At 39.8% G+C, this 12,040-nt stretch overlaps 1 protein-coding gene across 8 annotated transcripts in view; it reads left to right on the top strand.

Moving 5' to 3' along the window:
* Nucleotides 1-12,040, top strand: part of NPNT (nephronectin) — a 75,847-nt gene that overhangs the window by 53,493 nt on the left and 10,314 nt on the right. For 7 of the 8 annotated variants that reach the window (XM_067735411.1, XM_067735410.1, XM_067735413.1 and 4 more), the window contains 2 exons: nt 10,092-10,178; nt 10,666-10,764. The exons of the other annotated variant lie outside the window; for it this stretch is intronic. In XM_067735411.1, coding sequence (XP_067591512.1) covers nt 10,092-10,178; nt 10,666-10,764 — 186 coding nt within the window. The remainder of the gene's footprint in view (nt 1-10,091; nt 10,179-10,665; nt 10,765-12,040) is intronic. 8 annotated transcript variants of the gene reach the window in all.

The raw sequence follows: 12,040 nt of genomic DNA, 5'->3' as shown, positions 1-12,040 counted from the left end.
TTGCATGGTTTCTGAGACCAGTGGGTTGATCTTGGACTCTGGAAGAGCCTGGGGGGGGTGGGGGGAGAGCAGAAAAGGGCTGGGCAGACTTAGAGCAAGAAAGGCAGATTTAACTGGTGGGCTGCCTGTCTGGACGCCAGAGGTATGCTGTAGGGGATTGTTAAAAAGTTGGAGACCAGGTGAACACCAAAGATAAAAATCTGGTATAAGAGCAGGTAGGAGCTATCCCAGAGCAGAGAACATAAGAAAAACATTATGTAGAATCCAAAGTAAAGGACATTAGGGGAAAATGCAATTCCAGTCTAGCAATACCATGAAATAGTATGAAGTAATGTTTTTTTTTTTAAAAAATGTTTAATGACTTGGGAAAGTACCTAGGTTATAAAAATGTTAAGTGAAAAGAATATACAAAACTGTGCATACCATTTGATCCCAATTACATGTAAAATACATGTCTTCATATGTCGGGATGAATATAAAAGTCTGGAAGGAAAAAGACCAAAATAGTAACCATGGATCTATCCAGCTGTTGATATTTGAGGTGATTTTCCTTGTCTTTGTGTTATCCTCATGCAGTGATTTTTAATCTTCCCATTCCCAGTGTCACTGGTCACAGTAATTTATTATAGTAGTCAATCCTTAGGAGAAGGGCCAGGGGTAATAGAATCCCGCTCTCCCAGCAGGAGAGTTGAGTCGTGTGTTTTGAAAAAGTACCCCGGGGGATTCTGATTGTGAATCATGTTAACTTTATTTAGAACTTACTGGTTTTTAAAAATTCATTCAAAGTTTTAACTTATTTTTAACCTTTCAAAATTTCTTTACAATTGAGCACGTCAGATCTGTCCAGTTTTAGCTAGGAAGCTCTGCAAGGAATATAATAGCACTTGGATCAGGAAGTAGAAAAGTATTATCAGAAGCTCAGTTGAACCAGAACAACCTAGGCTGCCTATTGAAAATGTAGATGCCAAATTTCTACCACCAACTTACTAAATCGGACTTTCTAGGGACGTACATCTCAGTCTTTAGTGTGTGTACAGGTCACACAGACACTTTGTTAAAATGAAAACTTTGATTCAGTGGGTCTAGGTTAGGGCCTGAGATTCTGCATTTTTAACAAGCTCAGAAGTAAGTAACACTGCTGATCTGCTGACTGCACTGAAGCGTAGGGCTCTCTAAACCAATAATGGCAGCTCCAACCCAGCAGAACCATGTCTTGAATGGAGGCAGAATTAGCCAGATGTGGGTTGTTTAAAATTGTGCCTAAAATATAGCATATAGCCTCTGGGTCATCTAAAGAAAAAAAGTGTTGCAGAGTAAATTATAGAATACATTGTAATACGTATCAGGTGCTCTTATGAGTGGCCATATCAGGAAACCAGACTCATGGTTGCTGTGATGTGCATGAGAATGTGTTGAAATTCCAAGCACCACCAGTAAGAACAAAACTGTTTGCACTTTAAGGATTGCTGCTTTGCTGCCTGCGGTCCACAGGTTTTTTTCTCTCATTTCCCTTTTACGGATTTTACAGTCTGGCTGGTGTGATCACATTGTGCTTAGTCATGGAAATACGATCTTTTCTGATTCTATGTGGTGATGAGTGAAAAGATTGTTTCTGCTGAGGGATGAACAGGTCTTCAAACTAGTTTGCTTTCTAGTAAACCGTAAGGCCTAGAGAGACCCTGAGAAGATGCCTAACATCTCCCAGAAGATGCCTGACATCTCCCTGAAGATGAAATTTCAGCAAGGGTTTTGAAGGACTGCTTGTAGGTCAGATTCTGGTGCTGTGAATTCTGAAAGTTTTCAAGGCATTTTATGTATATTTTAATTGGATCCTATGATGGCTGGTAAAGAAAAAAATAGCTCTTTCCGGAAAGTATAAATTGAGTTCTTAGTGAACGTGACCAAAGTCAGAAATCAGATTTTTTGTTGAGTTTTATGCACATTAGTCTATAGAGTTGTAATGAAAAGTATTGTGCCATAGCCACTCTGAGATTTGGGGCATGTTACTAAATCTTCCTATGTTCCTCATCTGTAAGTTGTGATAATAATAGTATCTACTACATTGGGCTGTTGTGAAAATTAGGTGAGAGTGTGCTTGGCATATAATAAGAACTCAATAGCTATACTACTTCTGTTGATGTTGTTGAATTCATTTATATGGTAATGATAACATTTCCTACTTAACTCATAAAAACACAGCCCTATTTTGTGTTCTGGTTTTGAGTTTATATTTTTCTGATGCTTTTTATTATGGTTCGTTACAGTTTTAATGTTCACAATATTTTAAATGATATTTTTGGCTAACCAGATCCTTTAGAAACAAATTGATTTGCAAGTATGAGCTATTAGGGGAGCAGAGAAAATGAAAATAGAAGGCTGCTATTTTATAGACCCTTTACTTACGACCAAATAATTGGAACATCCTGTTTTATTTAGGGGTTTACGGTACCTAATTGAACAGTTGCGATGTTAAAACAGAGACAGCATCACCTCAACTTCTTTACCGAGCAAATAGTAACAACAGCCTTTTCAGAGATGAATCTGTCTAGATGAGAAACATACATGATGGGTCTGATAAGTATCAGAAATAAAAGCTTCCTTTCTTCCTCTAAAGTGATTCATTTGGCCTGAGGGCATTGACACCTGTCCCCCACAGGTGTCACCTGTGTCACCTCGGGGGTGTTCGTGCCGCACTCACCCAAGCAGCCGTACTGTAGTCAAACAGTCGGCTGTGGTACCGCCTGCGTTCCGTTCCAGTGCTCGGACTCAGTCCTGACAGCGCCTAACCTTCTGACTTCCTTTGGCTTAGAAGAGGGCAAGGGGATAAAAACAGTTCTGGTGGCAAAACCCAGGGATCTTTAGAGATGACAGAGTGGGGATGAAAGACAAGGGGTCTAAGATGCCATCTCTTGCCTCGCCCCTGCATCCCCTCTCTCGTCTCCTTCCTTCTTCTCTCCCTCCACGTTCCCTGTCAAATGATCTCCTGATCTAGAAAAGTTGAGTCATCACCTTTATGGCCACACTTAGCAATTGTTCCAGGCAGTGCTTCAAGTTGTCCTGAAACTTTATGAGAAGAGAGAGAGGGGAGTCACAAATTGGGGCTCATTATTATTAGCTGTGTGTAGGTTGCACCTTTCACTAGAGATATAATTGTTCCCAGTTCTGCTCTTTACTCTCAGCCCAAAGGTGTCTTTTGAACTTTTTGGATTTTTCCTACACAGTGAAAGCTTTAGCACACAAGGGCTTATTTCTGTTGAGCCCAGCAGGCTTTTGCTTTTTGCTAGTAATCAGTAGTAGATGGCTGGGAATTTTCTCTCTAATGTAGTTAAGGAAATGTCAGAGTCTCTTTTCCAATCTTTTCATTTGCTTCTCTTTGGTAATTTAAAGCTGTAATGTGTATGTTCTTTATCTGGAGAGGGAAAGAAAGGGGCAGAGGAGAAAAGGGAGGGGGCAGAGGGAGAGGAGGAGAAGAGAAAGCGGTGTGGAGGGGAGATGCAAGAGGTGGCCTCTTAAAACCCTTGTCACTCATCCCCACTCTGTCATCTCTAAATTTCGCCACCAGAAAGAGCCTTCAGGATATTAGGAAAGTTACATACATACCATTCTCTTCAGATGAACTAAATCCCTAAGCATAGAAAGAATTTAAGACCGTGTTATCTTTAATCTTTTAGTCCAACAACAAATGCCAGAGCTGGCCTGGGTAATGTCATGGGAGCCACCCTAGAACAGAAACAGAATTTGCAAACCTACCTTTAATAAATTGTGCTTACATTCTGCTATAGTACTTACTGTTTGGAAGAAGTCTGGCAGTGGGAGATGTGTGTGATAATATTTACATTTACTTCACTGTGCTTACGTTTAATGCTTTTTGGTAAAAATATGCAGTCGACTCTTTGGGAAACTTCATTCATGAACACAGGCTATATATTAATATTATATCCCTGGGGAAAATATATTTAATAGAATGTTCTGGGATGGAGTTCCTTTTAAGAAGTTTCTTGCTTATCTGTGTAGCCAATTCTTCTCACAGGCTCCAGGGCTCCGGGTTCCCCAGCCACTAGGAACGTACTGGGCCCCTGAGCCCCAGCCAACCACGTTTTTATCCAGCTGTCTGCTGGCTTCAGTGCCTGTACGTTCCCTGTGTTTTAGTTCATGCGGAAGATTATAAGACATACGTCTTGGGGGATGAAACGTTAACTAATGGGAGAAAAATGTTTAGGAAATCTTCTAAAGAGCATATGAACATTCTTTTTTTTATGTTAATTTTGGTCATAACTGCCCTCTGACAGCCACTCCCTCCTCCCTCCTGTTCATTCTCTGTGCTCCAGCCAGAATGATGTACCTGATCTTGGCGCTCCTCTGTTAGAATCTTTGAGACTTCCAGTTTCCGCCAGAAGAAAGTCCACGATATTTACAGAGCTTTAAAAGGCCCCGCAACGTCTGCCTGCATCTCCAGCTTCATTTGGTTCCCTCCTTCCCTCCCCCTTCCTCTCCCCCTGTGAGCTCTACACGTAGAATGATGTTTGAGTTCACACCCGTTCACTCTCTAGGGCGCTAGCTCAGTGACTCATCCTTCAGGTCGCAGTGTAAGCAGCACCTCTCAGAGATTTTCATGCATCGTCCTCCTGGGCTAGCTTAGACAGCCCCCCTTCTCCCCCTCACCACCAAAGCTCACATAGCATCCTCTAGTTCTCCTTTAAAGCATTCATTACATGGGAGATTGTTAGATGTCTGTCTTCACCTCTAGAATGTAGATCCCATGAAGGAAAGAGTATGCTCATTGCTTCACAAAAGTGAGCCCAGTGCCTCGTACTCAGTGGATGGTCAGTTTCTTGATTGAGAGCATGAATAAGTGGGTGGAATAGAGGGAGGGAGGATGGACAGACAGATGGTAGAGGAACTGTGTTGTTAGCATTTCTCTTATCCTTTTCTAATCTCTAAAATTATACCATTCTGATTCTAAGGATTAATGGTCCAACTACAGAAAATATCAGATATGTGTTTGTCTTTATAAATATAAATATATGTGTGTGTGTGTTAGCATCTCTCCCGGTTATAATTCTATTTTTAGATAAGGCTAGTCATGTATTTTAATTAGCATTTTCTGCAGTGAATCAAAGAATATGTTTGAATTTCATAAATACATCTCAATTTCATAGCCTCACATTTAATAACAGGTATCAAGACTATTCAAAGTTCTCTTTGAGGGGCTTCCCTGGTGGCGCAGTGGTTGAGAGTCTGCCTGCCGATACAGGGGACATGGGTTCGTGCCCCGGTCCGGGAGGATCCCACATGCCGCGGAGCGTCTGGGCCCGGGAGCCATGGCCGCTGGGCCTGCGCATCCGGAGCCTGTGCTCCGCAACGGGAGAGGCCACAGCAGTGCGTGGCCCGCGTACCACCAAAAAAAAACAAACAAAGTTCTCTTTGAGCAATCAAAATTCAAATAACAGACATATAGCTGCTATGGGGTAGGAGACTGTGTATATACTCTGACAGAACTCTCTTTTCTTTCAATGTTTTAGGTACTTTTTCTTTCATAATAGAAATCCTTTTTATAAACAATCTTAAAAAATACAGAACTACAAAAGACAAACCAATAAATGATAAAACATTACTTTTATTTCCAGTACTCAGACTACTTTTATTAGCATATTGGTGTATTTCTTTATTATTGTTATTGATGTATATGGACATGTAACATTACATCGGTTTAGGTGTACAATATGATTCCATATTTGCATATGTTACAAAATGATCACCACAATAAGTCTAGTTAACGCTTGTCACCAAACATAGTTATAAATTTTTTTTTCTTGTGATTGGAAACTTTTAAATTTGCTCTCTTAGTAACTTTCAAATATGCAACACAGTATTATTAACTACACCATGCATACATTATACATCCTCATAATTTACCTATAACTGGAAGTTTGTACCCTTTGACCCCTTTCACCCACTTCATTCACCTCCTACCTCCTGCCTCTGGCGGCCACCAATCTGTTGTTCTATGAGCTTTTTTTTTTTTTTTTTAGATGCCACATATAAGTGAGATCATACAGTATTTGTCTTTTTCTGTCTGCCATAATAATACCCTTAGCATAATACCCTCAGGATCCATCCATGTTGTTACAAATGGCAGGATTTCATTCTTTTTTATGGCTGAGGAACATTTAATTATGTGTATGTGTATACCACCACTTCTTTTCCCATTCATTTATTGATGGGAACTTAGGTTGTTTCCATGTCTTGGCTGTTGTAAACAATGCAGTGAACACAGGGGTGCATATATCTTTTCAAATTAGTGTGTTCACTTTCTTCAGATATATACCCAAGCGTGGAATTGCTGTATTACGCATTAGTTCTATTTTTAATTTTTTGAGGACTCTCCATAACGTTTTCAAATTCCTATTCCCATCAACAGTGCATGACAGTTCCCTTTTCTCCGCATGCAAATAACCATCTGTTATTTCCTGGGCAGTCAATTTCCTGAGTTGTTCAAGGGTTGGAGTACTAACCTTCTGCACAGTTGAAAATCTGCATATAACTTTACATTTGGCCCACCCCATCCAAGGTTCCGTATCATGTGGTGGATTCAACCAGCTGTGGACGGTGTGGTGGATCTGTTGCACATGTTCAGTGAAAAATACTCATATGCACAAGCGTGGACCCGTACAGTTCAAACTCGTGTTGTTCCGGGGCCCACTGTCTTTTTGATAGTAGCCATCCTAATAGATGTGAGGTGATATCTCATCATGGTTTTGGTGTGCATTTCCCTGGTGATTAATGATGATGAGCGCCTTTTCATGCACTTTTAGTATATCTTCCTTGGAAAAATCTCTCTTCAGATCTTCCCATTTTTTTAATCAGATTGGTTTTTTCCTATGGAGTTGTATGAGTTCTTTATATATTTTGGATATTAACTCCTTACCAGATAAATGATCTGCAAATATTTCTCCCATTCATTTTTGTCGATCATTTCCTTTCCTGCACAGAAGGTTTTTTTGTGATGTAGTCCCACTTATTCATTTTGCTTTCGGCGTCAGATCTAAAGAAATCATCTCCAAGGCCAGCATTAAGGAGCTTAATGCCTGTGGTTTTTATTCTACGAGTTTTATGATTTCAAGTCTTACGTTCAAGTCTTTAGCCCATTCTGTCATTTTTTGTGTGTAGTGTAAGAAAATGATCCAGTTTCATTCTTTTGCATGTGGCTGTCCAGTTTTCCCAACATGATTTATTGAGGAGACTGTCCTTTCCCCATTGTATAGTCTTGGTTCCTTTGTCATATGTTAATTGACCATATAAGTGTGAAGTGTGGGAGTGTATTTCTTATCACTGTTTTTTCTAGTCTGTTTTTTTGTTTGTTTGTTCACCTGTTTCTCTTGTACATAGTGGAAATTATTTCCCTTAATATTTTTATATAAACTGTAAAACATACCAGGGAGTGAGTAGTGAACCTTCTCTTGACACGTCAGTGGGATGCTTACCAGTCCATACTGGTATGCGTAAGGAAGGAGGATTCGTTCAGTACTTTGGCAGAGCTACAGACTGGAGCACACAAAATTGTAAGAACTAATAGCTGCTGAGCATTTCAGGTCTAAATTCCTTGGCATGTTTCCCAGTGAATTGCAATGAAGGTGTGCACGATCGTCCGCTGCTAAAAGGTTCTTGGAAACCAAGTGCCTAAAATACTAATAACCATCTGGCACTTTGCGAGTTGTTAGATAACTAATTTTCTGGGTGACTGTTTTCCAAACATGTGGTCTCATTCCTTCCTTTTAACCTCCTCCCATCCCACTTTCTTCATTTCTGAGCATCCTCCAGACACTGTGAACTCCTTTCTCTAATGTTCCCGAGCACTGTCTTTGTACTTACTGCCTGAAATACTCCGTCTTCCCCCACTCCAGCACTTTGCTTTTTGCTTGGAAGGTTCCATGTTCTTTCACTCTCAGACTGGATGGTGCTTGCTCAGAGAGGATGTCCTTGATCTTTTATAAAACAGGTCCCTGTGCCAGGAAACCTTTTTAGGATCCTCTCCCTCTGCACCAAGACTCCATTTACCATTTGACCATCCTTCACTTGGAGAAGAGGGTGCTGAGAAACCATCATAATGCCCCTAAAGTATGGTACTGTAAGATTTGAACTATTACAATCCAGAGATGATTTCTATAAGTTACAACAAGAGAAGGGAACAAAAAAGTGTTGTTCTATAGAGTTGTGTGTGTGTGTTTTAACTTTCTCTGTCATGAGAAATGAAGCATGTATGCCTACAACTCTGTAATTTTTCTAGTAAATAGGAGGCGGTCTCCCTCTCAGAGCTCCAAGTGAGGAAAGGAAAGCTGGAATTGGATGTCATTGCTGTCAGTCATCTGAGTGTAAAAGAGGGCGGCCGTTTGCCTCTCCCAGGGCACCTGTGATCAGGCTGTGTCCCCAGATCTCGTCCGTTGACCCGCTTCTCTTCTTTCATCTTTCTCAGGCTGTGTGTAGAGGGGTATATGTGAGTGGGGGAAGTGGAAGAGGAAGGGACTTCACTGTTTGGACTTTTGCAACAAAAAGGAAAAACTTCAAAAGCAGTAAGCTCAAAAAATCAGTGCAAATATTATGGGTTCGTTTACTTGCTTTAAAAAGTTACTGCTAAAAATAATTGGAACATTAATGAAAAAGAACCCTTTTGACTAATGTGTGTTCCTTGGTGTTCTACATCTTTTACTCCCTGCCTTATAAAAATAGAGCTAATTAATTTAAGTTCTGGCAAAGAAAAGGGAGGATTCCCTGATCTTTGGCCAAGAATTCCCCTCCACTACCACCAACATTCTCACACACTCCCTACTCCCAACCAAGCTATTCTCCCTGACATCATCTGGTGTTTTTCCGTCCTAGTTTTCATCAGAATTTAGAGTTGTGGTGTTCTTTTATCTGCGTGTTTAATGTTTGCCTCTCCCATTAGAATGCAAGCTCCACAGGGGCCAGGTCCTTGTTGGTCTTGTTCACCCTTTTACCTTGTCTCCTGGGGACCTACCCCAGTGCTTGGCATATGGGTGACGATCAGATGTACATTGAATGAATGAGCAAATAATGATTTATACGAATCCAATTTTTAAAGTGTATTTTTCAGCTCTGTCCCACTTGTTTCATTTGAGGAAAAGGATTGACAAAGTACGTGACAAGACCTTCCCATTCATTCAATAAACACTTGTTGAGTGCCTGTCACTAGGTCAAGCCCTGGGAATGCCACATGAGTAAGACACGATCGAGGCCCTCCAGGACCTCAGCGACCAGCAGAGGGAGAGACACACGTGTGTAAATAACTGCAGTTCTTTAGGAAAGAGTGTAATAGAGGCGTGTAAACATGAGCCATCAGAGTACAAGGGGGAAGATTTGAATTCGCCCCGAACATGAAAGTTTTCACCCAGTCAGTGATATTTACACTGACCCTTGAACAGAGAGGGGAAGTTTGGCTGGTTAATTACCAGGGAGAAGAGCGTCCCAAGCTGGGGATGGGGTCAGAGACGTGAACATGAATGGCATATTTGGGCAGTACTGTGTGTTTTGGGGGTGGATTGTGAATGCTGTGCAATTTGGAGTTTGGATTTGATCTTAAAGGAGCCAAGGAACCTGCTTAAGCCCAGAAGACATAGCATACGTAGGGTTCACTGGAGAGGAGTCCATGTTTTGGTTAGAAAGTCAAACCATTCGCTGCGATTACGGGCATTTTGTTTTCCATTAAAACAGCCTTAATTTAGAGTTCATAATGTATCTTTCATAGACAAGTTTTAGAATTTCATAGAGATATTTTACTCGCCATTGGTAGCTGTTTTAAAATGTATTTTCCCGATAAAGACTTTTTCATGTATTTTATGTTGAATTTTAGAAACTTTTGAAACCCATTTTTTAAAATTGTACCCAGATAAATGTTACAGTATAAGATCTCTGCAGAACAAACTTCATGAATCTTCATGTGAACTGTGATTAAATATTTTGGATTCTTCCAGATGAGTGAAATACCTAGGTCTTTTCCCCCTGCCCCATCGGTAAAGGTAATGCTTCTTTGTCAATGCCTCATCAAAACAAAACAAAATGCCTCTCTCTTGTAGTTCCGCGGCAGCCTTCAAATGACTTGTTTGAAATATTTGAAATTGAAAGAGGAGTCAGTGCAGATGACGAAGCAAAGGACGATCCAGGTAGATCCCTATATTCTTAGGACCGTTATGATGACATTTTATTTTTTCCCTCCATTTCATTAAAATAACTTTTAAATTGTAGATTGTTCGGTTACATCTGGGAAAATTATACATTTTTTTTTTACCACTTGGTTTCCTCTCTAGTTAAATCAGTTGAGCAAAAACTGAATCATCATTATCTTTTTAAAAAAAATATAGAAAAGCAGCATTTAAGCTGAGGAGGAAATCATCTTTTATAAGTGATGTAAGAAGGTCATAATTTGGCAACAGTTGTGTGTTCTATTTTTACAGCTGAGCACTGATGCACAATTGTGCTGAGAAAGGATTCATGTGATTTCCTTTTGATCTCATGAAGAGACATTCTGGTGGGATAATTAAGTGCGGACAGGAGAGAACACTTGTACAGATAACCCTAGTTCACAGATTCATTTTTGTCATTAGCTGTTGGGTTTGTGGTCTACTCATGTTTCTGGTTATTTCCTTTCAGGTGTTCTGATACACAGTTGTAATTTTGACCATGGGCTTTGTGGATGGATCCGAGAAAAAGACAGTGACTTGCACTGGGAACCAGTGAGGGATCCAGCAGGTAAAACCATTCATCTAACCCTAGTACACATTTCGGCTGGATCCTATCTGAGGAACCCAGTTGTGCTAATCAAGGATACTATAACGCAGCTCTGTGTTTACTTAATAGAGAGGATAAAGAAAGCTTGTCCAGCATTCATCTTCTGTTTTTTTAGGTGATCTGAATTTGTTAGCCATCAATTAGAATTTTAAGTAGACAAGCAGTTCATTAAAAGGCCAGCTAATTTCTCTCAAAAAAAGCTTTGTATATGTAAAACATGTAGACTCATTCTAAAATATAATATCCAAGTTACGTGTAGTGCCCCATTCCCAAGCATAAAAATAATATTGTGGTACAGCAGCCATCATAGTAGCCTGTGGTTGTTTCCTTGATTATGTCTTTCTTTTTTAAGATGTAGCAGAAGGAGACAGTGGAAATTCCTGCGAAGTTGTGAATATCTCTCACAGTCTAATTTTCAGTCTAATTTGGATGCTGGAGAAATTAGTTATAAATTACCACCACTTATTCCACAAGAGAATATTATAAGAAGGATTTAAATATAGTCCCTTGGAAAACTAAGACTTTTAAATTGCACACTTCCTATGAATCTATGAAGTTTCAGAACTTACAATATGTTTTGTCATCTTATTTCAGGAAGCAAAGCTACATATTATTGTTGGCTTTTTACCCTCCCTGTAGTAGTTAAATCTTATATGGGTGAGTCCAACTTAATGGAAGGGTGAGGAGTTTGGTTTCTTTTTTTCCTTTTTATACTCCTGATTCTAGACTTAGAAATGAAAGATACAAGACATGAAGAAAAAGTATGTTACTTGTTTTTAAAAGACTAGTTCCTAAATACCATCCCAAGTGTACAGATAGAGCACAAAACATGTAAAAGTTAACTTGAGGATATGCTCTGTTAAAACCAGCTCTTCTCAACGGTCAGTGTGCACACAGGTCAGCTGGAGGCCTTGTTAAAATGTAGATTTTGATGCATTTCTCACACGCTCCTTGGGGATAATTTTAGGGCTCATCCTTAATGCACATGTTGAGTAGCAAGTTATTAAAGAATTCGTGCAAAAATATATTCATTAGATCCCCTAAGATTGAAATGTTAGAGATATTAAAAAATGAAAATTTGAGGTAAGCTTTTAAAAAATGAGTATCCAACAAACTCAAAGGAGTTTTGAGATTACTTTTAACTATAAAATAATTTTTAATGCCCCCCACACACACACACCAGTACACTCCCTCTCATTCTCACTTTCATGTTCTCCCTCTCACTTATTTAAGGTTA

The sequence above is a fragment of the Pseudorca crassidens genome, chromosome 4 (assembly GCF_039906515.1).
Source record: "Pseudorca crassidens isolate mPseCra1 chromosome 4, mPseCra1.hap1, whole genome shotgun sequence".
Classification (NCBI taxonomy): Eukaryota; Metazoa; Chordata; class Mammalia; order Artiodactyla; family Delphinidae; genus Pseudorca; species Pseudorca crassidens.
The sequence above is the reverse complement of the archived record's forward strand: the minus strand, read 5'-3'. Positions and strand labels throughout refer to the sequence as shown.